General features: G+C 43.0%; 1 protein-coding gene across 6 annotated transcripts in view; it reads left to right on the forward strand.

Moving 5' to 3' along the window:
* The window catches only part of tenm2a (teneurin transmembrane protein 2a), a 237722-nt gene that overhangs the window by 156023 nt on the left and 54590 nt on the right, over window positions 1–27109 (forward strand). For 3 of the 6 annotated variants that reach the window (XM_049585907.1, XM_049585908.1, XM_049585911.1), the window contains 2 exons: window positions 8239–8445; window positions 16133–16364. In XM_049585907.1, coding sequence (XP_049441864.1) covers window positions 8239–8445; window positions 16133–16364 — 439 coding nt within the window. The remainder of the gene's footprint in view (window positions 1–8238; window positions 8446–16132; window positions 16365–27109) is intronic. The other 3 variants (XM_049585909.1, XM_049585910.1, XM_049585912.1) reach the window with 1 other exon arrangement.

Genomic DNA, 27109 nt, shown 5'->3' on the forward strand with positions numbered 1-27109 from the left:
AATCGACTTCCAACAATGTGAAACACTAGGATTTAATGTGGAAAATTGCTTTTTGCCTGGCCCTTGAATTTATTAAGAGATTGTTCGGCATTGTGCAGTCGCCGTCACTTTATTTTATAATTTGAATAACAAATTTGGAAATAATTGGGTGCCATTTTTTGTAAGCTCCAGCCTCTATTCTGTGGCATGAAATGACTTCATTTTGTATGGTCCCTTTTGCTCCGTTATTATATTTTCTTCTACTTATATGTTATTATTTTTGGCACTGATTTATAGTTTATTGTGTTTTCTGCCCTCAAGTTTAAAATGACATTTCTTTTTCTCCTGCCATCAATTGATTTAGAAATAGACAATAGACATGGGGCAGTTTATTGAGCACAGCAGGAGCAAAAAGACAGAGATGTATTGTTACAGATTTTGCTCACTATATTTCCAACTTTGCAGATCTGCTTTAACAAAGCATGTTCACAGGTAATGGAAGGCTGAGGGGATGGGTGTCTATCTCTTTGCGTCTGGGGTTAAGGGTCTGTTCATGTTGTCGTGTGTTCTCACATGCTTGTATGTGTGCAGTTATATGAGTAAGTGTCCTTGTATGTGCCTCCATGTGTGTGTGTGTGTGTGTGTGTGTGTGTGTGTGCGTGTGCGTGTGTGTGTGTGTGCATTCATGTGGTAGGCGGAGGCTATTTATTTTGATTGTTTTCAATGAGGGTCCAATGCGTAGAATCCATAACAATACCATCAATCCACAGCAGCAGCAGCAACATGGATGTAATTTATATGGTAATGCAGCCTCCATGGTTGCCCCAAGTTACGCAGTGGACATCTCTGACAATGGACAGCATGGGTGTGCAGCAGCATCCTAATGCTATGTATAGCCACAGACATACACACACAGACACACACACTTGCACTTCCCAGCAACAGGGAGGCATGTTTCAATTAGCAGATGCAGATAGGTGCCGGGCTGTGTTTGTGCGGTTGGGTCACAAGGTCAAGTGTATTTCTCGGTGTCAGCTCATGCCTGTCCTCATCTCTCCTCTTCTCAAAATAAAAATAACAGCCACTTGAGTCAGGCGAGGATGCAGGAATGACCTTCTGAACCAGATGTTGGAATTACTCAGAGACGATCTGTGAGAGTTCATGCCACAGGTTTCTTTAAATGCAGCACCCTGTGTCACCATCTTATTCTCGAAGGGACTTGTCGTGTACAGTGTACAATACCATGACTCTCAGAGGTGTTTTGAGGTTCTGCACAACCATCGTGTCCTTGTCCTTGTTACAGATGACGCCGAGATGAGACTGTCGATCAATTCATCATCGTCTTGCCTTTCTTTACAAAGTTCTGTTGATGTTGCCATACATGGGTCTCCATTATTCCTATGCACTCCATGTCATATGAGGTTCAAAGGATATTGTTAAGAGGTGATTAATCATCAGGACCTTTTGCTTCTGAATGGCCTCGCCGTCATTGATTGCCATCTTCAGTAGAGGTGGGATTTAATTCACAATTGAAAAGATAGAACAAGGCGAAGGTCTTTTGAGGTGTTCTGCCTTCATCTTTTCATCGCTTCACTTTGCACATGTATTCCTTTGTCCTTTTCAATGAATTCTGTTGCAGAGATTTTTTTTCTGCACATTCTGTTAAGCTGGCTATAATTTTTCCAGTTTGATCATGAGAGGGCTCGTTATTATACAGTTGGCTTTAAAGAAATGTGTTGGTGAATTCAGTGGTCAAAATCCAACTTTAAAAAAAATATATATTTTGACTTATTTGGCCTAATATTGAGTTATGAAAATAAAAATAAAAGTTACTAGTACAAACACTTTCAGTTTTGCACTACAGGGATGTGGGGGAATGTCAGACAAAAAAAAGAAAACACTGGTGTAAACAAGGGCTGAGCAATATATCGATATTATTTAGATACCGTGACATAAGACTAGATATCGTCTTAGACCTACACTGTTTTCTTTTCCGGATTTTAAATGCGGCGTTATAGTAATGTGTTGTGATTTTCTGAACTCAGCAGTTCTAGCTGTTCTGTTATTTGCCTTAACCACTTAGTCATTATATCCACCGGTGTTGTAGCTAGGACCATCTAAACCGAAACCAAGTCATGACCAAGACCAGACCAGTGCGAGTCCCACACTGCATATGTGTACCATGAGACATGTCTCGATAAACTAGTTAAAAAAGCATTGGAGAGGTGAATTTCATGAGTGGAAATTTTCCTGTTTTCTATGAGCAAACAAACACTAATAAGTCATAGTGACCCTCATAATTCAATACTCCTTTTTGGCACAGTTGTGGTCTTGGCCAGTCTTGAAATGAAATCCTTAGTCATCTTTGTCTAAGACGATCAATGCCAAGTATAAATGAGTGCGAGAGGAGACCAAGTCCTGAAAAAGTGTTCTTGAGACTCGTCTTAACACCAAGACAGATCTCAAGTACGATAACACTGATATTTTTAGTGAAAGCACCAATAATAAACCCGTCAGTATCATAGCAACAGTGATATTAAGGTATTTGGTAAAAATATGGTGACATTTGATTTTCTTCATATCAACCAGCCCTAGTTTAAACTATGTTGAACTGGGTCTTCTTGCGTCAGAAAACACAGCTTTTGGGTGCATGGCAACAGAAAATGAAGGTGAAAGTCATTTTTTTAACAGATCTGCCACATCAAAAAATCTTTAAGTGCGTCAAATGATGAGCCGTAACTCTAATCCTGGAAGGAATCTAAAAACTGAAATGCTCTAAAGTAGAGTAAAATCATGTGACACTGTAGTGGCACCTTCTTCCCAGCCGGAAGGCGTCTTCAGCCTCAGCTGCAGGCTGTTTATGTGTGTGTTTGGAAAGAGGGCCCCCATAGATGTGGAGTGATGGAGTGATGCAGGCGTGGTGAAAGAGAGGAGCGGAGCGCGAGCAGAGGAGAGCTGTAGGCCTGAGAAGAACCCAGACACCCTGTTACACATCAAAGAAAGAGCCAGTGATACAATCATCTCTTTAGGCTGTGAAAGCCCAACTTTATTAATTAAAACACGTCTGTTGAGTCATCCTCTCATCTCTCCTTTCCCTCTTTATTCATTTTATCACTCATATTCTGCAGTGCAGCGGTTGTGGGAGAACACATTCAAGGTATAAAGCAGATGAACTTAGACCGTTCCTGGATAGGCTGCGACATCCATTTGTTGCTCACATATACAGACAACAACAGGTGTGCGTCTTGCCTCAGTTGAGCGAAATGCGAGATATGCGAAAGGAAAGAATACGAGGAAAGAGGAGGCGAGGATTTGACAAAAAACAAGGAGGGAGGGGGGGAACAGGAAGAGAGATGAGATGGAGGAGACAGACTGCACTGTATAGATAAATAGAGAAAAGGGCCCATTGTGTCAGCAGCTGTCATCACTAAATAGCCCTCAGATCACTGTCAGACACTATCACACATACACACACACACTCATATACGCGCATACTACAACATACTCATACACACACACACACACACACACACACACACACACACACACTGACTGACAGCTCCCCCTCAGTCCAACATCTGTGCTGACAGCAGCCATGGTAATGAGTCTCTGCATGTGCCAGCATGGGTGTGTCGTTTCTTTTTCCTCCCTCTTTCCCCGCGCACCGCTCATTCAATCATTTCACGTCTCCCTTATCTCGTTGCCCCCCCCCCCCTTCGTTATTTTCCGTCGTCCTAATAGAAGAGCGTGCTGATTGACTTAGCAGCATGAGCCACATGAGTAGCGACTAAATGAGAACAACATAAATTTGTGTGGTAGATCGACATGGTTTTTTGTTTTTTTTTTGGCTATCCAGGTGCGCTGTATTTCACGTAGAGGTGTGGAGGAAGAGAGGGATGAAAGAAGGGAGAGATGAAGAGATGATGAATGGCTCTCGTTAGAGGGGTAATTTGTCTCTCCTTGTCTGACTGGGCTCCAGCTGTCGCTCCATCCCTCGCTCCACTCCACTCTCCTCGGCCTACCACTCCTCACCTCAGCCAGATGGGTGGACGGATGGACAGAGCTAGGCAGGAGGCAGGGAGGGAGGGCGGGAGGGACAGAAATAGAGACAAGGACGAGACGGGAAGAGAATGGAAGTCATTGAACAGTCAACAAGAAGAATAACATCTGATGTATAATGGCGTTGCACAGTAAAGAACGTCTTTGCGGAGAAACAATAGATACAAAGCTCATACTGAGATGATTCAATAGAGATGTACAGTAGCGCAGCAACAGGCAAAGCTCATACATGTATATGACTCATGCAAGCAAGTCAAAGCCTGGTGCTCACACAACAAGCTAATGATGATCGTGTCCCTTTTTACATTGTAATAAAATCACCAAGAGACTCCACTAATGCCTTTAATACCGTGCCACAGTCTTTAGATGCCCAGTTTTTCCCCCATGATGCACTTTATTTTTTCACACTAATCAACACTTGCAAGAGAACGGAGTTAGAGACAGGCTTGGAGAGATGGATTGAGAGATGTATACAGATGGCCGGGGAGGCGGCTGAAGGATGGCAATGAACAAATCGTCAAGAGGAACCACGTGAGCTCATTGCTAAGTCTTTGTTCTAATAACACAAAGCAATTTCCACTGACCTTTGTGGAAATGTAGCGGGCAGAAATGACTGAGTTAAGGATGCCCCACAGCATAATTGCTAAGGAGATTAAAGTTCCCTTAATTGCTTTTGGCCAACTAGTGCAATTTTTCCTTTTTTTGTAATTAAAGTGATTTAAAATATTAATAACCACACTGGCACACACGTAACCTTACGAGCGAGCGCGCACAGAGTTGTGTACAATAAAATCATGCGACAAAACAATCCTAAAGGTGTTCACCTACACCTACACACACACACACACACACACACACACAGATATTTTTCATTGGCTGTTGTCACCAATAGCTTCATTATAGGGCTTGTGAAATATGCAAATAGCTAGATCCCTCCTCACAATCAATTGCAGTGAGTGATTGATTCATTCAGATCAGTCCCTCTTTTCTTTGCATGTGTGTCCACGGCTTATTCCCTTTTTACCTCTTCATTACTTTTGTTCCTGTCTTCCATCTTCCACCGCTCAGTCCCCTCTTATTGCCTCCTCCCCTCCTAATTACCCTCCTCTATTGCTTTCTTCCCCCGTTTTTTTATTGCCAATAAGTTTTGTCAGCTCATAGCTTCTGGACTGTCCTGTTTCCTCCGTCCTCTACTCCCTCCATTCATTTCTCTCTCTTTCACTCTCCATTCCCCTGGTTACCTTCGTGACCTTGTCGTCCCTCCCTGCCACCATCCTCTCCCTCCATCCGTCTCTCGCCGTCCCTCCCTGCCTCTCTCCTTTCCCCTCCTGACTGCCACAGTGTTTGCTTTGCCATTGTTTATCCATTTTTCTCTGTTTGCGCTGATGAGATTGACTGGACACACAGGCACACACACACATACCTAAACAGAAGACAAGGCTGGCATCTCTCTGGGGTGTAGTTAACGTGGGGCTGTGGATCGATCGTAGCTCTGGTTTCCGTGACGCAAAGCTCTAAGCTGGAGCGGTTTGGACAGCAGGACAGAAGCATCACTCTGCCTCCATTTCTATCAAATATATCTCTATAAAGCTGGACTGGCACCCAGGCTCATACGTGTGTTTTTCCATGATTAATGCGCTTCATTTAGAGGCAGCATAGATGGGCAAGCTAGCCAACAACTATGTCCAACCACTTTGTTTCTTAAACGTTGTCTAATCCTCCGCCCCCCTCCTCCCTCGCCCAGGTACTGTTTCCCTGATGCGAGCAATATTGCACCGTCGCCTAAAAAAAGCTCCCCATCTATCATGGCCTTTACACATTTTGATTTCTATCAATACTCTGTGATGGGAAGGTGAATGCTGTCAAATTACAATCACAGCACATCTGTATTCTGTGGAACTGTCAGTAAGAAAAGGCGAGGCGAAGAAAAATAAAAAGTATGATGAGGAATGTTCTGCTATCTTTTTCTTCAAGGTCTCATGGCTTTTCTTCTCTTTCTCTCATCCTCCTGTGTTCCTGCTTGTTTTTTATCCTTTATAAAAAAGAAAATAGCGCGATGAAAGAAGAAGTGACTTACAGTCCTGAGGAGCCGGGCATTATAAAGTCTCCATTTTCCTGCTGAAGTTTTCAGCGGTGAAAGAAAGACTGGATGGAGTTTTTAAAACCAGCTTATTCTTTCATTGCCCGTTCACATTTAAACTTTGGTTGGTGAAGGTAAAGGCATCAATAGGAAAAAGAAAAAGAGGGTTATTTGTAAAGCTGTTTGAAAAAAAACCCATTGCTGCTGCCTGAGGCTGCCATTTGAAATGCGTAACCAGGAGAAAATAAGTGATTATCACTGTGTCAAAACGTCTTTGGTCGACTAATTAGTAGTTGTAATAACCCGAGTCCTTCGGTGGATTGGCTGGACTCAGTGGCCTCATTCTTACCGTATTGTTGATTGATTGAGCTGCAAATACGGCAGACATAATTATTCTATATTTTGAGCAGTCTCTAAATAGAATTTATTAGATTTGTCTTTGTCCTTGATTCCAAACCTTTGGAGAGTAGAGTGAATTCTCTCCATCCCTCTTTTCTCTCTCTGGTGTATGGGACAGCCTGATTGTGTCCACACGTCCCATGGCTCCCACTATTTAAAGACTTGGCTGTTAACTTTCTCTTGTCTCCCCCCATGTAGAGGACAATCATACAATGGATTTAGGTCCTCACGAAAAATCTCATCCTACCGTTTGAATGAAAGCAAGACTATGTCAATTTTTTAAAAACAATTTGCACATTCCTCCTCTTGCAAATGAAAAGCTCTTGGTTTGGTCTGGTATTACCAGAAGCTTTTGGTGGCTATTTTTATGGCTTTATCTACTTCTGATAATGTTACACTATATTTTAGACTTCTATATTACAGTTTACAGGGGCTCAATTTGATTTATACAGGGGGAAGATAGACGGAGGTGTCCCCTGAATCTTTCATAGCAGTGGCGAGATGGGGCCACCAATAATCTTGGGGTGGCACACCAACACCGAAGCTATAACTGAGTTTCAGGGATTCTGTTATGCTGTTGAAGTATAGGCTTGTTGAAAGCTATGTCAATATGGAAAGTTAAGGACAAATATATAGCTTTAATTTGAAAGAGTGATTGTAAGGGACAAAAACTTCACAGGGAACTGGCCTACTCAAGTTTAAAAACATCACACAGAGGCCTCCAATTATTTGTGATTATTTCCGCGAGGGGGATACCTGTGATTGTATTAGGGTGGCCGTGGACCTCCTGGCAGCTCCCTGGAGGCACCACTGAAGATTGATGCAGAATATCTCAGTGGTGCAAATAATTTGTTCTTGGCAGTTTTATGGATAAAATAAAACATGTAAAATGAACGTTACAAAACCAATTAGATGTGCAAGGTGGTGTGGAAAATTTGTTCAAACTAAACTAAAATTAGTGCAACTTCTTTGTCTCATAATACAGTATTTAAGACATCTGTGGATTGTTTGTGTGAATCTATCTCCAGTGTCAACAAGCTTCTGTGTTTGCTATACATTGCTATAACAAGGGGCCTGTTCCGAGAAGCACGTTTACTTGTTTACTTACGTCTGGAATTTCATGGGTTGATTCACTAAAATAAAATTAAAAAAATTAAAAAAAAAAAAATAGATTAAATGAAATTAAAAAAAAGAAACATCTTCTCATTTACATCCTACCATGCAGATAGTTTTGATGTTTTTAGTCACAGCAGTAAAAGCTTACATCTAAAAACTCAACAGCTTTTTTGCCCAGAAACAATGTCCCAGTTAATCTAAATACTCTGCAGGACACACTGTCAACAGATTTCACAAGTGCTATTTACACAAAAACTATTTATTTAAGAGAAAACTGTTTGAATGAATCTTGTTGACATTGAAGGTCCATTTATCCCAATTCGCCTCTATTTTATTGGGATAGAGACAAAATAAAAACCCAAATTATCTGCATGGCTACAGATATCAAAGGTATTAAAACATGTTTTTTTTTGTTTGTTTTTGAAAATGTTTAATTTGAGTGAATCGACCCGGTAAGGTATTCCAGGTTCCGCTAAGCAGGATGATTTCTGAGTAAACCTGCCTCGGAGCAGAGCCCCGTATCACTTTCAGTCATTGCCATCTGTTTTGTCTAACGCCCGCTCCTCCCTCCTTCTCCCCCCCCTTTCTCTCCCTCCATCCTCCAGGTCGCCCACTCCCTCCAACCTCTTCCTCCTCCCTGCTCCCTCCGTCCCTCCCGTCCTCCTCGTCCGCCCCCCACCACCCCTCCCCTGGCCCGTCTCCACCGATCAGGGAATGCCAGGTGCCCCTGCTGGAGAAAAACTCCACCCACTCTCACCTGGAGCCCCACCCGGATGACTCATACTTGCTCCGTGCCCAGCCCTCCTCTACGGGTAAGAGAGCTCGCCATTCACCCCACCCTTTTATCCTCCCATTCATTTATATATATACATCAACATGTCATCCATCACCGGGGTCATCGCATTACCTCATCATGTGTCCATTTCCTGATCTGATTTAGTCGTTGCTGAGTAAAATGCCAGGCAATCTTTTTGCTTTAATCCAATGTCACATCTTGTTCTTTAAGCCATTTTGTTTCTGCTTTTTTGCATTCCTCTAAAGTCAGCATTTGTTTGCAGGGCTGGGAATCAAACCAAAGGGACTGAAGCAATTATGTTTACATTTGGAGAGATCATAAAATATGCAGCGGGAGATTTAAGATAGAAATTGATTGTAATCACAGTCAATTGTGGATATTACGGTTTTATCAGAGGGGAAATAAATCCTTTGATAAATCATTTACAGATAACTGTAAAGCCTATTTATATATTTGTTACAGTAAAAGATCACCCAGTGTGTGTCAGAGTGCTCTGTAAATGGATGCTTAAATGTGCATCCATTTTTGAGGAAGCATTATCAAGAAAGTAACAGAAAACACACTCTGTTCCCAAACTTGACTTTTTCAGCGGCTCACATAACAAAAAGCACATTCCGAGCTGACAATTGGTAATCTCTTAATGGATTACATTTTAAATGTAACCCTCCCACCTTTGTCAACTATTGCCAGAAAACAATGATGCAAATGAAAGCAACCCCTACACTCTGCAGAGCGCACATTGGTTGCCAGTGAGTAGGTGTGTTTGTACTTATTTTCCATATGACATTAATAATCCAGCGGAAAGTGAAAGGTAAGGGGATGATGAATTTTAAGTGCCGGCAGGAGGATCAGTGCGGCAAAGACAAACTAGTTAGTTTCCCTGGCTGTAAGCTTTCTCTTTCATCATTGGACACTCTCTTGTTGGCTGTTACAGGCCCTGTGTGCTTATATCAGCACCTCGCAACTATTTTTCTCCACCTTACACACACACTCACATCTGCAGTGATGAGTTTGTTCATCAGCATACACATTTATTCTCAACAATTAGCTACTGTGGGCCAACTCTGTCTACCTCTTTGTCCCTCTCTGCCTCCCTTTCCCGCTCTTCCCCTGTTTCTCTACTCCTCTGTGCATCTGCACTTGTAATCAGCAGATATATTTAGCAGAGGCCTGATGGGAGGGAAGAGGGGGGTGGGCAGAGAAGTCCTAATGTGATTTTTGGTGGAATACAATCTATTGTTAATGGCGTTAGGCTCTCCTTTGATCCAGTATAAATCTTCATTAGGGAAGGCCCGGGTCCCAGGTTCAAGAGCAACGTGATTAGGAGGCTTTTAAAATGACGTTACATCAGCCTTCTAATTGGTTTACTGTTTGCTGGGGCAACATCAATCATTAGCCCAGTAACCGCACAGCAAATAAATTCACTCTGCCACTGACACCCTAATGGCAGACACTGGCAAAGAGGGAGAGTGAGGCTCGCAGGCACACTCTCTCTTTCTCTCATTCTTGTTCACATACACCCACACTTTCTGTTCTGGGGCTTCTTTTCAGTCTCTGCTGAGCATGTACACACAGAGACGGCAAGCAAGAGAGACAAAGAAAGAAAGGGGGAAAAAAACGACAGAGGAGCAGGAAAAAAGAAGCGCAAAGAGGCAAATGGGAGCAGAGATAGAGAAAGCCAAACTTTGACTTTTGAAGTTGTTTAATGAGACATCTTGCATGAAAAAATCAAAAAGGAAAGAGAGAGAGAGAGAGAGAAAAAAAACATCCAAAAAGCACCAGTAAAAATAGATGGAGAGCGCGACTGAAAGGGAGACAGAAACCAAGAGACATGGGGAGTCAAAGAGACAAAGAGAAAAAAAGGGGGAATGCGAGTAAAAAAGGGGAAAGCTGATGAGAGCTTAGAGGGTGAAAGAGAGATATTTGGATGGAAGGAGAACAACATTGAGATGAAATTGCAAATTGCCACGTTTCCCAGCCAGGACTGCTGATCTAATGGGTGCAGAGAGAGTCCTTGGCTTTGGGCGTCCATTAAAATCGACCTAAATGAGTTTAGAGTGGCAGTCTGGCACTGCATAAACACACCCTGGCATGTAGGAAGTCACAGGAATGGCTGCGAGGAAATAAAACACCTATAACCGGCGACTGTTTATGCATGTGCTTGTGTGAGTGTACGCCTTCCTGTGTGTGTTTCTGTGTGGTCCTGTAGAGAGTGGACGCTGGGCAGGAAATGAGCCTTACCAAGCCAGGCAGAAACTGACCACAGCGAGATAATCCTCAGGAAGCTGCATGCTGTTTGTATGTGTGTGTGTGTTTGTGTTTGCGTGCTTGTGTGGGTGTGTGTTCCCTGTAAAGTAGTCCACCATTACCTAAGCTAACAGGTGGACAGACATGACTTGTGTTCCTAGTGAAGCATGACAGGTGAATGGGAACGGAACGGTGTTGCCGAGGATTGGCTGGGAATTGGGTCTGCGAGTGTTTATATGGGAATACTGTCTGGCTCGGAGCACCTGTCTGGGAACGCTCCCCCGGAACGCCGGGAGAGTTGAGACGGCCAAACGGAGCGTAGCAGATCGCTCCTGGAAAGAGCTAGCGTTAGCGCTGTCTCTGGCCATTCATTATGCATGGGGAATGCTAAGCTATTTTTAGCCCGAGCCGCTTCTAAAGTGGCTAGCTATCTGCTGCCAGGGAAGCCACCTCAAGTCACTGCCGAGGCAATGAATGTTTAATGGCTTTGTTGAAACAAATCTAGAGAAACAAAGGCACAGCAAAGACGCGTTGCCTTCTCCTGCACTAATGTTATTCTTCCTAATGGTGCTTATGTAAGGGTGACATTTGCGTAACAGTGGGATGTGTGTGTATGTGTGTGTGTGTGTGTGTGTGTGTGTATGTGTATTCAGTTCTATGCATCTGTGTGGGTGAAATGCACACGTGCATTTCTGCTCATGGAGACTGTTTGTTTTTGGCTGAATTTGATGACTCTTCTCTAGCGGATTATTGCCTCCTAATTAGACAGAGATGACTAGCCAAGGCAGAGGCGGTTTGTGTGTGTGTATTAGTGTGTATGTGTGCCTGCGTGTGTAAATTTATGCCTTTAACTTTATCTCTTTTTTTGTGCCTGTATGTGTTTGTGTGTATGTCTGTGTGTAATAAAGCCTGTGTGCAAAATTAACCCCCTTTTGTCAGCGTGTGTGCGTTTAGCATGTGTGCCTGTTAGTTTCACCTCGAGCTCCCCTTCCATTGTGCTCAGCCTCTGAGCTCTGAGAAGAATGACAAACGAAGAGCATGTGACATTCGGAGATAGAGGACATATGAAGCGCCCGCACATGGGAATATACCTCCTTAAAACACAGGCAGCATAGCAATTAGCTCGGAGAGAAGGTGCATGAAAAACAATGGAGGGTGGCATAGTTTTTTTTTTTTTAATAGAAGGATAGAAGCAGTGGAGATATGGGGCATGAAATAAAGAGATGGAGAGACAGAGGGAGTGGGAAGGGCAGAGGGAGGGTAGGGAGCTGAGCCCTGCAATGATCCCCTTTTAACTGCTGAATGGGCATTTCTATCCCACACACACACACACACATACACACATAGATGCACATCCTGCCCTGCGACTTTTCTCTGTTAACCACAGAAAATGTCAATAAACAGTTTGCCCATCCAGGGCTGCAAAACAAACTGCCTTGGTTGGTTCCTGCTGCCAGCTGGCCACACACTCACACACACGCACACACACACATAGACACACACTGTGAGATTAATATGGTGTGGCGAGCCCCTGCCTCTCGCTGATGTGTGTGTGCGCAGTGTGCTTTACAGGGGGAGGCAGGTTAGCAGACAGGCTAATGCTCCTCTGCTGAATGAGGCTCCTTTGAATTGGCGAGCATAATGAACTTCCAGGGATTAGCCCGAGCCAAACCCACCAGCTTACAGCTATAGTCCCCCTTCTCCAGTCGCAGGGGACCTTGGACAGAATAAAGTGGGTCAGCCTTCAACAGCAGTCAGAGAGGGCTCTGAGCTTCTCCACAAAAAGTGGCTGCGAAAACAAAACAGAGAGCTGTTGAGAGAATCTTTTCACAATCGCTGTTTACTCACACGGGCGGGTGAAAGAGAGAAGAAAGAAAGGAGGAAAAGATAAAGTGGAATAAAATGTGATCTGCTTGGCTGCTCCCTAATTGCTCTATTTCCTCACCACATGTTTTGTCTTTTATCAGACTGGGTTCCTGGTAAAACGGTTGTTCCTATTAGCCTACCTGCGGGTAGTACTTTAGCAACCGGACAATTCATCTGACTAAGTCCCCTATCTTAATTTATTAGACCCATTTACCTGCAGTCTACTTGTTAGTGCACACTGCCTCCGTTCCAGTGGTTGGTCAGACTTGTGTTTCTGTGGCCAAAGTAAGGAGTCCTCCGAAGGTATACATACACAAAACAAGGCCTTGCACGTTGGCCTCACTCAGGCAGGCCTCCCTTCTCAATGTGTTTGTATTTTCTCTGGAAAGCTCTAAGGATAAATTTTATGGATTTGAAGTCTACATGAAAATGAATTTCTTTGACATCACTCTCCTGTGCTGTGGCAGAAAAAAAAGAAAGCAATTTGTCTCTGATCATAAATATTTTGCAGCAGAACCTTTTTTTAACTCCCACTAAAGGCTGTGAGGAAGAATGAAAATGATTTTTTTTTTCCTGTGCAGCTGTATGTTTGTACAATAACAACAGTAAACATTTGTAATGAGTCATTTATGCACTTTATTCTGCAGATATTGATTCAGTGAAGAATAAAAGAAACAATTGCTCTCTATCAAGTCGCAACTCACTTCAGTTAACCTGACAGTACGTGACGATTCTGCCGGCCCCAGGAGGCTATAAAAAGAGTCAATGCATAGAATTACAAGCGGTACTTTTCTCAGCATTTACATTTTTCTGACATTATCTGGAGACATGTAATAGAATTTGCAGCTGTATGATAGATAATAGCATTTTCATCTCTGTCTTTGAAGGGAAATGTTAAAATCATTATTACAAAATGTGAGTCTGTGAAACAGCGCAGGATATGACTCAGTCCCTGTGTAACTATGTAGTGGCTGGACTGTTGAACAGTACAGTCTCCCAGCAGTGCAGGGTGCCCACAAGTGCACACGCACACATATGCACACAGAAATACCCCCGCACTTGAGGATACTTCTTGCACACACACACACACACACACACACACACACACACACTGCGAGGTTCATAGAAAACTAAGGCTAAAAACCCATGTATTCCTCTCCCATACAAGGTGTGCCATATATTATTCATCCGAATTGGAATAAAAAAACGTTCAATATTTATAGCAGAAAAGTGAACAAAGGCGAAACGCGTGCATTTTTTGTACTCGGATTTAAACATGGGAGACAGCAGGGTGGTGTGTGAGCATGGGAGTGCCTACTTTTATTTTAGTATTCCTCGGACTGTGTGTCCACGCCTGCGTGCATGCATGCAAGCTTATTTTATATCCCCCCAGTATATGACTCTGTGTTGTGTGCATTGTTGCTAGATAAAAGTACTTATGCAGATAGGGTGTAGTAGCAGCTATTTCACATTTATAGAGGCATTGCAGAGAGGAGAAGTCGAGTCAAATTTATTTATAAAGTGCTTTTAACAAACAAGATTTATCTCAAAGTGCTTTATATCTCAGCAAAGGACACAAACAAAATGCAAATAAAAGCAAGATGAAAGAGAGGGAAACTCTAGAAGGAACAAGGCTGTATAGAGAGGAGGAGGGGGAGGAGAGTATGAGAAGTAAAACTCTCTGCATATCTTAATATCAATTTACACTCTGCATGTATGATGCAAGAGTTTGAATTTTCCGGCAGGTGTGTAACTGCGTGTATGTTTGCATATGCAAGTGCACGCACCCATGTATGTGTGTCTGCTTCTCCCAAGAGCATCTTTTGCATGTGCAAACAGATGTTTTGTGTCGCTCCCGTGCAGCAGAGGTCAGGCCCCTCCATCTTTCTCTCGTCTCCTTCCCCTCTTCTGCTCTTCTCTCCTTTCACAAGCATCTGTTCGTCAGGGCCATGTGGGTGACACCTGCGTCCCAGTGGCGGCGCGGAGGAATCAGGTCACCTTACAAACTGGTGGCCATTACAGCTGCAGTTGCAAAGGAGCTCACTGCCCCCTATATGCTCCTGTTTAGGAGGAAGGAAATGAGGAAGAAGTAGAAAGAGGGAAAGTTGGCATGCAAGGAGACACAGCGCTATGAATACACGTAATGCCTAGATTCATTTGTATAAGGTCGTGGCTGTGTGCATCTACTGTATGTTCTGTTCTGTGTTCTCATGTACTGTACATCTCTTGCAAATCTCTTGACCAACAAATATCAAAGCAGAAAAGCGGACAGGAGAGGCGAACACATCCACTCGTCTTTTTTCCTCTTACACATTGTTTCTTGTCTCTTCTAATTCAAGAGGAGATGACAAATAGAGGAGGGCAAGTGCAATCGTGCAGCTTGACAAAGCAGTTGCTTTTGTTGTTGTTTTTCATCCCACATGTACTGTATGTGTGCATATGTGTGCTTACTCTGTCCTTTGATCAGCACAAAGAAGGCAACGTGCAAACAAACACAATCATTATAATGTATTCCACGCTGAGACGTGTAAAATAATGATGAAAGTGCGGCCCGTAGTATTGATGAAAGAGAAAGCAAACTGTGCTGTAAAGCCAGAATTCAAAGTCAAATGTAACATCTGTGACTGTGTGTTCTGCAATAATTCCAACAGTTCTATTCAGACGGCACTACAACAGAGGTGCGGACAGTTTATTATGACATGTGAAGTGATTTTTGACCTCCTTTTGATCAGCTGTCCTTCGAGTACATGCACCTGTCAATGTGTGAACAAACAGTATGCTAATGTGCAAGAAGTGATGCAACCGTGTCAAGCTCCTACACTGTATAGTATGTGGTTTATTGATTTCTGCTGTACCAACCCACACACAGACACACACACACACATGCTCTAGACAGGCTCAACTCCCCCCTATGATTCACAGTCAGAGAGGGAGACAGACGGAGATAGAAAGGTGATGTGTGAATGGGTGTTCTTGTCTGAGTCATCCGGGTTTGTTTTTCAGCTCTCTCACTAAACAGTCCATTAGCTCAGAGTTGGAAGGGCTGGTATTGGATTCTAGCTGACATGTTCCCCCAAGTCTGGGAGCAAGAGATGAGGGCACACGCTGTGCGAAGTGCTCCACTGCTCACACACATTCTTCTTTCTCTTAGTTGTGAAAAAGGAAACAAGAACGAAAGGGTGAAAGTGAGAGAGCGGAGGAATTGGCTAAAGATAGGATGGCCAAAATGTATAAAAATGTGCAAGCAAAATGCAAAAACATGATTATCAAATTTCATGTATCTATTTAGCTGGAATTTCCTGCTAAAATAAGTTATCGACCATTTGGAAAATATGACACCTACTCTGGCAAAATGATTGTCGACACAAAAGTAGCACATAATGGAATGTTAATGAAGTTATTTCCTTGCTGAAAAGGTTTACTTTTTTGGCATACTGAGAAATAAACACTAAATATCAAATAACATTGCTGTCCTACATTTGTAGCATCTTGGAATGAAACCCTGCCCTCCCTTCGCCTGAAACTCTCTTTGATTTCCTTCACAAAGAAGTGTGGCATTTAAATTCCTCTCTGTTCTTGTCTACTTCCAGGGGCTGCCAACCACCACAGTCAGTCCACACTACGGCCTCCACTGCCCCCTCCGCACAACCACCACACCTTATCCCACCAGTCTGCCAACAGCCTGAACAGAAACACCCTGAGAGGGGGACGCAACCCCATTCACGCCCCCGCTCCGGGCACTGGAGATGGGCCGACCACCCCGGAGTCGGTCCAGCTGCAAGACAGCTGGGTGCTCAACAGTAACGTCCCACTGGAGACCAGGTTAGAGAAAAATATCTTGCCTTTATTCTTTTTTTGCTTTGTTTTTGTGGTTGACATGTTTACCCGATGCTAATATCTCGAGCCTCTTACGGTACGCACAGCAGTGGAATAAGCCTTGAGTAATCAATAAAGAGGAATGAAAGGTCAGAGTCATGCTGCTTCAACAACATTCCTGTAAGCAAAGAATGAAGGTGTCAGGGAGAAATGCTACGAGAGAAGAAAGAGCTGAGGATGTAACCCTGATCCCTCGACCCTGTTTACTCCGTTCTTTTTTACAGTTAGAATGTTCAGAAACTCACCAAAGGGAAGACAATATTCTTACTTACCAGGCCACTGTAAACAATCATAAACACAACTTGTGCCTGCTGACACCAGAAACATACTAATGTAATAAATTCACATGTCACTGTGAAATAGATGATGCTGGCAGCTTAGTTACTATATGCGTGTTCACACTTAGCATGGGTTTCAGTGGACAGCTGAGACACATCGCCGTTTACACCTTGTCTCCAGCTGACCATTTCTGTTTAGATTTTGTTACTCTCTACATCACTTACACTAGAACATCAAAGGGCCATGTGCACATTTATTACGGCCACACTCTCGCTAGCTGCTCGCTAACATGCTCGCTCATCATGTTAGCAGTTGTGTCAGGACAGCTAGAGATACCGCTGTTAGCTGAATTCAACATGTCTCTTTCCATAGGGCAAAAAAGACGGACAGTCATGCAACACTTCTTCCAACTCTTCCAAGCAGTCCTTATTGGGGACACATCAGGATGCATTAGTGTTCACACTTCAAAAGATATGTGGTCAAATGCGTCCCAGACGCCTCTGGTTTGGGTGATCACAATGCGTCCTGGTGGTCGTTTACACTCAGGATCGGATCACCCAAGACACATGTTACTAGATATAAACAGGCTCATAGTGATTACTAATTATTTCGCAGGCTGCTGTGGCTGGCAAGCTAACTGTTAACATGCTGGCTTAATATTACTGCTAGCAGTAGCCAGCCACAATAGCATGCCAAGATTGTTAGGTTGCTAAACTTGAGCTAGTTTTGTAGCAATTTGTGAGTTAAAGCTACTGTTGGTAACTTTTTTTTCGGCAAATGTGACAAAAAGTATTTCTTATAACTGTCACTATATTCTGACAGCTAGTACAAAAAAAAAAAAAAAAAAAAAGTTTGGTCTGGCCAGTAGGTGATGCTTTGTTTTGGCTCGACTGTTTTCAACATGGTGATCACTTTACAGCTGAACAGTAAAATATGTTTCTGAAAAAATTTGAGGCAAGAAATTGGCATTGCAGTAACAGAATCTTGATTCGTATTCGATCAACGCTGCCTAGTTTGACAGTTTGACTGCAGTTCACATGCAGTAATTGACAGAATTGACAGCTGCTCTCTCTAAAAATGGCCTGTGATTGGCCAAAGTCTCCCATCACAGGCTAGATTTCCTAAAGCCTGAAATCAGAGCCAAGCAGAGGTGCAGAGGTCTAGTGTTCTTTCAGACTACTTAAATTACAATATGCTTAAAGATTATTATGGGATTTTGCCCCATGATGCCAAAATTAAATTGCTTATCTGAGCTTTAACTGTGACTTTATAACAGTATAAAATTTTACTCAAGTATATTCAAGATGTAGGCTGTTTTTATTATTGACTCCTGTCGATAAAGCAGGGTTATATTAATTTGGTGCGACGCAGCTAAAATGAAAGCTCCAATTTGGGCTTCAAGGCTCCATTACTGTAAAGGTCAGCTGTCAAGATAGTTTTCAATTGATAAACAAGTAACAGTGAGAATGTTCACACGGCGAGTTGCGGGTCAGTGTGAGCTTGAATGCAAGTCCATTAGAATTAAAACATCTTGCACAACTCTGCCATGCTTTAATTACTCATCAAACACAAATAAAGAATCAGGAACGATAGACGGAAAAAGTTTAAATGGACTTGCAGTCGCTCAGTGGCGAGTGAAAAGTTTACCATAGTTGAACTCCACAGTGCTTCAAGTCTCTTAAACAAGCAAATCCACTAGTCATGTAGACTCTATTGGAGTTACCACACATTGTATTTTGAAACTTTACTTTTCTAAATTGAGGTGTGGCAGGGCTCCTAACACCCACCTCACCAAATTTTTTTTCCACTGATTGTCTTCTTTGCAGTGAGTTTGTATTTTCAACATTCTTTCCACAATAAATTTTAATGAATGCCTGAAGCAGTGCAATGTTCTGGTTTCTTCTCATACCGCAGTAATGCACGGCAGTGATAAGTAGCATGAAGGTCCAAAGATCAGGACTAAGGTCAAAGGTAGATGATATGACCTTTGAACTTGATTTGTGTCAGAGACCAGCATATTTTTAGCGTATCATTTGTTACCAGTTCATCCAGTGGATGAAGGCTACATTTTCTAGTTCAGTGAGCAAACATCGCACAACAGAATATCATGCACAGTGTGTCACCACTCCCCTCCATCACTCTAAACCAATATATGAACCACCTAAACAAAATGGAAATGGCTCTTGGCCTCTAATTTAAAGTGTGCTACTCAAACGTTTTTTCTACCTCTTCTCCGAGTGCAACACACACAAAAATCTGTCATGTGTCAAAGCTATTATGCATGGCATGCAACCTGAAGTGAGGGAGCAGAAAATACAAACCATTTCACACACCCTACACATGCGCTTTTGCCAGTACACAAAGAACACTTACCAGGCAAACAGAGCATTCATGCAGAGTATTACTATTCATGAGGCATGCAGTGAGAGGGACACTGCCTACATGCTTGCTAGCATGCGCACACTCGCTCTCTGAGCATTTACTCTGCAAGCTGTAGTTGTGTTTCTCCTGCTGGGCGCTGGGGCTTCCAGCTCTGATGGTCCCAGATAAGCTCCCCTGAGTGCCGGCCCTGTGCAGTATTTATGAGGCCTGGCCATGTTTAATTCAGCCCCACTGGTCTCAGGTCTATGCTCAACCTGTGCTGATGCATCATGTCGGTATGCATGATGGGTAAGAAGGAGTGTGGTGCTGAACAAGAATACCTACTGCTTGAAATGGAAGCTATTTCCAGTTGCAATTGTTATCTAGTCATGTGTTGCCATGGTGATGCCATAACATAGTTTGAGGAGAGAGGAAATTTTCGTTATTTCTATTGTTGCAAATGATGCAGTGATCTTTGGTGAGGTCCGGATTACAAGAATAAAGTTATAAATCCTCTTTTCACAGAAGCTACGTTGTGATTGCCATCTTTGCAGATTTAAACCAAGTGACGCACACACACACACACACACACAGACACACACACACACACACACACACACACACACTCACAGACACACACTCACTCACTCACACTCACACGCTGTTGAGCCCTCTGCAGTGCCAGTATTTGGTCATGTTCAGGTGGTGGGGTTGGGCATGGCTCAGAGCCTGTCGCAGTGAATGGAGCCCAGAGCGGCCGACAGAGTTTCCAGCTCCACCCTACAGCCCAGATTGGGCCCTCCTCTCTGGGTCTGGCGATGGCGGAGGCTGGGTGGGCTGGCTGGAGCTGCTGGAGCTTGTGACTGGGTCAGAGCCAGCCGGGCAGAGCCAGAGAGTCACACCATCCCCGGGCTGGCAGAGCCCGTCTTCCATCTCATTATAACCAGAAGCTAGGAGATGATGAGCACATGTAAGGGAGGGAGCGTGTGATTGTGTGCATTTGTGTGTATGTTTGCATCCAAGCATGTGTGTTCTCTGTGACTGCGACTCCTCCCCATTGTAATCATATGTAAATTTTGGCATTTGTTGTCCACTCGTTATAGTATAGTGTGTGTGTGCACGTGTTTGTGTTTTGGCCTGACCCGATAGTGTGACAGCGCTGAGAGGATGAAGATTGATCACCTAAGAACACCCCAGGGCCTGGATGACTGGCAGAGAAAGAAAGAGATAGGAATAGACGAGGGATGGGGCGGCGGTGGGGGGGTGTTGATATAGCAGAGAAATATAAGTCGGGAGAGGGGGGAAATGGAAAGGAATGGTTTACGGTAGTGGAGGGAGAGATAAAGAGGGAGAGAGAGGGAGAGAAATGGAGAGAGGTGGTGATTGAAGGAGATTGTTTTGGGGAGTGTGTGTGAGAGAAGATAGAAAGGCAGTGGAAGGAGATTGGGGCCCGTAGAACATGGATACATTTACCGGTGTGAGATAAATGACTATAGATGGCTGGTGCCACTGTGTATGTGTGTGTGTGTTTATGAAGGTGTGTGTGTGTGTGTGTGTGTGTGTGTGAGAGCAAGAAACAGACAGAAATCATGCATTTCTGTGTGTGCATGAGAGAGCACATGTGTGTACATGTGTTGCAGCGTTTTGCGAGAAAGCACCTGATTTCCAATCGGTCCCTTGGAGCCTCTTGGCAAGCTGATGCCAGTTTCAATCTCTCTCTGTGATCTCAGGACATTCCCCTGCACCCCCTGCTCCCTCCGCTGTGGGCCACAGCTCTAGGGGAGAAATAAGATCACTGAGAAGGTTGCAGCATCTCAATTTATCTGGAAGGAGCAGCAGAGGGTGGGGTGGGGTGTGGGGACACTATAGGTTACTTTCAAATGCATTGCTGTGGGGACAGATTCAAAGATGCTACCTGTGGGAGCCACAGGGGCTGGAGGAGAAGAAGAAGGAGTTAGCTACAGAGAAAAGATTCATGCCCAGCCCTGTAACCACGACTGTAATGTGCATATGAGAACCACATAATATCATTCATGGTTTATTAATGATATGATCTTGCATACATACAGTATATACTGTAAACATGGTATCTAATATTATCATGCAGAGCCACTACCCTAACAAACTAAGCTGTATTTTTAACTGCGCTTTAACTTGTTTCAGGTATAGATTTTAAAGTGTAATGCAACACAAAATTTATTTGAGTTGGTAGCACATTCATATTGTATATGGAGAATGCTACAATTAGCATAAATATTGTTAGCAATGCAAATAAAACCTCTTAAAGCTGTAACTTTTATAGTAACATTGAAGCCGTCGTTATAATCACACAGGAACACATGGAACACATGATCTGTGGGGAAAAAAATCATTGTTCTCTGTCCTCGCAAATTGCCTCTAATGGTATTGCCACATGTGAACATCAACAACCGATTAGAGCTGAGAAGTCTCTAATGCAGCTGTCAATCATTTCAATCTCTGCTTTCTACATTGCCTATTTCTCGCATCAAAAGTTTTCAGAAACATATTTTTGTGTATTGTTTAGCTGTAAAATGAGAATGTTTGCTCTGGCCATGTCACAAACTTTGTCATTTTACAGCTAAACAGTACACTAAAGTATGTTTCCGAAAAGATTTGAGGTGAGAAATAGGCAGTTCAGTAGCAGAATCTTTATATTTCATCAGTCTTGCTTAGTTTGACAGTTGATATGATTGACAACTGCATTAGAGATTGACTCTGATAGAGACTCTGATTGGTTTGTGAGCTACAGTAGATTCTAGCAAATGCCACTAGATGCCACAGAGGAGGAGGGACATGATTTTTTTCACACACTATCTGTCTGGTGTAATACTGTGTGTATGTAGTGACAGTTTTCGCAAATACGACATAAAGTTATTCTCAGAAGGAAACCAGTTGTAGCTTTATTGTCTGAGATTCAAAGTTATTGTTGACCTTGGAAACAGCAGCTGAGAAAACAATTGTGGTGAGATTGTTTTCTCAACTAAATGTCATTCTGGGGGGTTTAAACTGGAGTTAGACACCTTTTCCTGCTTTGCAAATGTAACCACTGCTGCAGTACTGACTTTGTTCCTTTTGATGAAGTCATACCAGACACTTTAGAGAAGGTCAAGCCTGAGTGGGTAGAGGTAGTATATGATAGAGCCACACTCCTTGAAAACTCCACATAACTTTGGTTGATTTGCAAGTGTGCACAGGTGGTTCAGCAGTCAAAAAATGTATTTAACACACACACAAAAAAACATGGGGCTTCCTTAAACCCACTTCCTGTAAAGATACAAGTGCAGCTGGATAATATGTATTAAAAACTGACTTCAGCTTAATACAGACTCTATTGGGTCCAATTGGTGATTATCAAACTAACTTCAGCTGACATTACAACATGCCGCTCTGATTAATTTCAGTAAAGCGAATGTGCAATGTGATCAATTGATCAATCACTTGCTGAGTTTAATCAGACAGATCCTCCTGACACATCTCATCTACTTCATGATGAGCAATAGCCTCATTAAATATGTGGCCCTTTGCCATGTAATATAGCGCCCCTGCTTATTTTCCCTGAAGCTTAATAAACCTAATATAATATTTCATTAAAAACAGATAGATCCCCTTGATCTTAGCAGAGATATTGTTTATTTCAGGTGATGTGGTGCCTTCAAAAAGAAAACACTATGAAAAAACAAGGTGTCATTTAGGTCAGAGGGGCCAGCTGTTGTCAGGCCATGAAATGGCTGTTATCAGTGGTTATAAGTGTCATAAATATGGGTTAGATGGGGCCTGCTACAGCTACTAATAGGTTCAGAAGGCAATTATCAGGCCATGAAATGACAGTTTATGTTTATTACAGCCTGTCGTGGCAGTAATAATTAGGCTATGACAGGAGCAAAGGACGAAGTCAGGTGAAGTCGTTTGAAAAGCAAGGAAGTCAGCGACAGGTGGGATGGAGGCTATGGGACTTTTAGCCAGGAGAACAGGGTTTGTGTCATGTTGAAAATCAAAAGACATCTTTGACTTATTTTAACCAGAACCGGTTGTTTTAACTAGCATACCATGATATGTTTTCCTAAACCTAACTATGCATTTTTTGCCTCTACATAAACAACAAAACAAAATTGACCCAACGGCCATTCAATTACCTTATCACGGCGACAGTTTCTTAACATTTTAATATGCAAACAACTTCTCAAAGGGCAGATAACGACCTTTGAGCCTAATAGTGGGTGCGGCAGGCCTCTTCTAACCATTTAATAGGATGATAACATCTGAATTGGGTGTTTTGGTACACTGTTCCTTTGATGCAAAGAAATTCGTAACACCATCTCTGGATAGTTGAACACTAAACGATGCTTTGTATATTTTTGCTTTCTACACATATCACTCAGCCTCAGAATTGTTCCATGTCCTCCTTCAAAGCAACACTCAGCAAATGAATGCCCATTATACTGCGTCCATCTGCTGATTGTTGTTTTCTACAATTGTAGCAGGGAACAATTCTCATGACGCCACCCTTGAGCATCCTGTGCTCCCCGAGCCTTTTGTTTCATTCTCAGATCTGACCGTTTTTCAGTCACCCCATACCAAGTCGACCTCCGCTAATTGTTCTCTACCTCTGATGATTATTCTCAGAGTGCTATCCTGAGCAACCACATGTTTGTGAGAGCCGAGAAGATGAAGAGTGTGTGCGCGCGTGCCCGCCAAAAGCGTGTGTGTCCATTCGCTCAAGGGGAATGCGAGCTTTGACTTCCTGCTAATTACCCAGCATGCTCTCTGTTCTGTGGTTAATTGTCCAGGTCCTCTTTTCTCTCAATGGGGAACAGGGTTGGAATGGAGTGAAAACACATCCTCCCTTTCTATCTGTCTGTCTTCCAATCTATAGCCTCCCTCACCATCCCCCATCCTTCTCTTATGTCACTTTGTGCTCCGCGAGGATGCAAATTAAATGTTTAGTAGCACGTACAGGGAGATCTCGTGAAAGAAAACCCACATGAATTTTTATTGTTTGTGCGTGGGCGCCTATGTCTGAGTCTGTGCAAATGTGTGTCAGTGTGTGAGTTAGTGCTTGCTTGTTCTGCATGTATGTGTGTGTGTGCGTTTCATGTGCAATGCATGACAGCAAGGTAGCAATGGTTAGAGTTGGGCGGGGGGTGGGAGGGTGGGGTTGCTACTGGCAGCTCACGAGAAGATGAGGGGGGAAGAAGGGGGGGAGGGTGGGGGGTCTCTGTCAGCTCTCTCTAATTATGTGTGACGTTTCCATGCTGGACCACTGTCAAAAATCCCACAACATTCACACATAAGTACACAGACACACATACAAGCAAACACACACCCCAGCCTAATGATACAGAATTGTGATTGCCGGCTGCCTGCTATGATAGAACCCCTCCATAGTCCTCCGCAACATAAATCAATGTCAATTACCTCCCCAGAGCACATTAGACACTTTCCATTCCTACTCGTAATTAGTATGGCCCATAGACATATTCCCATCCCACACCAAGCTCACAGTGGAGCTTCTGCACACAAACAACAAAGCCAGGAAATGAAATGAATTCAGTGCCCATGCTCAAATACATACCAGCACATTAAATCCTATACATTGTGTCGCGCGGAATACGAGTAATTGACCGACTCACCCCCTCCCTGCGTTCTCACACACATTAGGAGTATTGTAATTAATTACCGCTGGCCTTGCCATCACAGAGTGGCTGTGAAAATGAGTCGAAGCAAAGACACATGCTGGTTGACCTTGGCGTGTGTGTGTGTTTGTGCATATACACAAGCGTGTCATGCACGTTCTTGCATTTGGGAGCGTGTAGATTTATGCCTGCATATTAAAATTGATGGCTGTGACACTGAGAGGCTGGTATTTTTAGACAATAACCTCATATTTCTTTTGCGTGCCATCTTCTCGCACTCACTCAGCCTCTGTCTGGGTTTTTTTTTTTTCCCCTTTCTTCTCTTTCCCCTGTTTTCCTTGGTGTCACACAGCGTACCTGACAGGTAAAAGGGGGAGGGAGGAGAAGAGAAGAGATGGAGGAGGAAGAAAGAAAAAAGTCCAGCAGGATACCAATCCAACAATCAGTGGCATGAGATGATGAGAGAGTAAAAGAGAGACAGAACACAGGCTGGCTGAATAATTGATAGAGAGTGCAGCGGTGTTCCCAAACCAAATCTTCATGCTCTGAGCACATCACCTGTTTTCACCAACTGTTTTTAAAGAGGGAAGACACATGTACAGACACGGTGTTATGAAACAGCACTTATTAAAGACATCAAAAGGAGAGGAGACCACACAGCAAAGCGCAGTTTAGCATTATTCTAAATAGCATCATTATTACTGGTCCTACTAGCCTAGTGTGAATAAAAGAGACAGTGAGCTACAGAAGAAAGAACAGAACACTGACACACATTTTGTCTCACACACACACTCACACACCTGTTTTTATTACTACTTCTAAGGACTCTATATTTGAATCAAACATTGAGCCACTTGACTCCATTTGTAGGGGTGTAAATCACAGGTTTCATAGCAATACAATATTATATCAATTCTTTAGATGATACAGTATGTGCTAATATCACAAAGTCTGCCTCGATACAATTTTGATTTGATTCAATTTAGCAGCCTGCAACATTTAACGTTTGTGGACTATCATTTTGAAGCCTTGAGTTATGAAGCTATCATTATCTTGTTTTTTGAAGCCAGAGGAGACCATATTCGGACACAAGGGTCGAGCCGTGGAGGAGCAAGGGGTGGATCCAAGTACAGGGAAACTGCTGTGGTAGTAACTTGTTGCTATGCACTAAATCATACCCTGCTCCTTCATCTATTTTACTCTAAATGGGACCAAAATCTAAAAAATGAAGATTATGCAATACTGACGAAGACTTGAAACTCGTGATTGAGATCATAAACTCTATAGGAAAATGTTTACTCAGGTAATAAATCAAATGAGAAGTAGCGTTGTTTGCTAAGGGCTAGCATTGATTAACTTTGCAAGCATGCACTCATTGAGCCCTCGGCAATGACAGGTAACAAAATCTTTGCATCCAAGATTTGTCAGCCTAAATGATGCCTTTTGAAATCATTAAAACATTGGCAATGTCTAACATTAGCATTAGCTCTCTGATATTGATGGCTGGCCAGCAGTAAAGTTAGCCTAACAATGTCGCTGTCCTTGATGCCATAATGACTTGTCTGGGACTCGAAACACAAAGATTAGGACTTGGTTTTGAATCAGGACTTTTGGACGTGACTTTAAACACATCCGTCTTGATTTTGGATTTTACAAAGGACTTCATAACCAAGACTGACTTCCTAGTTCAACCCTGGCATACTGTTGTTCTATGCAATGTATTATTAATCTTACCATTGTTATGGGTGAGCATTTCTTGCACCTTCTGACTATGTTGTAGCAATGTTGATGTGTCTCCAGTTCTTAGGGGGTTACTGTGGTGAATATAATGTTACAATAACCAAGGAAATTATGTACAAAACTGCAACAATGAGACAGTTTGTTTTTTTTTTTTTTGAGAAGTAAAGACGAGCGAAAATGTCCTCTCTCTGCAGGAATGTCCTTACTTCAAAGATCAGAAACTCACAAAGAGCAAAGCACCGGAGCATGTGCACCCACACACACATTCTCACAAACACACAAACAAGCAAATTCCACAAAGACTTGCAGACAAAAACTCCCTCTCCCCAGTCATCTTTGAGGTAGTAGAGTGACCTCGCCTCCTCTGATCTGTCACACTCACCTGAGGGCTTTCTTCTGTCGTACCACCTGGAGTGTGTGTAGGGGCAGCTCCTTGCTCCCCGTGTGTGCTAGGAGTGTGTGTCGCAAATGATGTCATAAAGGTGTTACAGAAGTTTTTCTTATTATGTCCTTGAAAAGTTTCTGAAGTGCTGTGTTTCATTTTCTTGCCATGACAATAACGTTCCCTCGAGGTCCGATCAGAAAAGGAGTCCGAAAGCAAGGAGGGAGGGGAGAGGAGTTGAGAGGAGAGAAAGGAGATGCTGAGGAACAGGGAGA

The sequence above is a fragment of the Epinephelus fuscoguttatus genome, linkage group LG9, assembly GCF_011397635.1.
Source record: "Epinephelus fuscoguttatus linkage group LG9, E.fuscoguttatus.final_Chr_v1".
Classification (NCBI taxonomy): Eukaryota; Metazoa; Chordata; class Actinopteri; order Perciformes; family Serranidae; genus Epinephelus; species Epinephelus fuscoguttatus.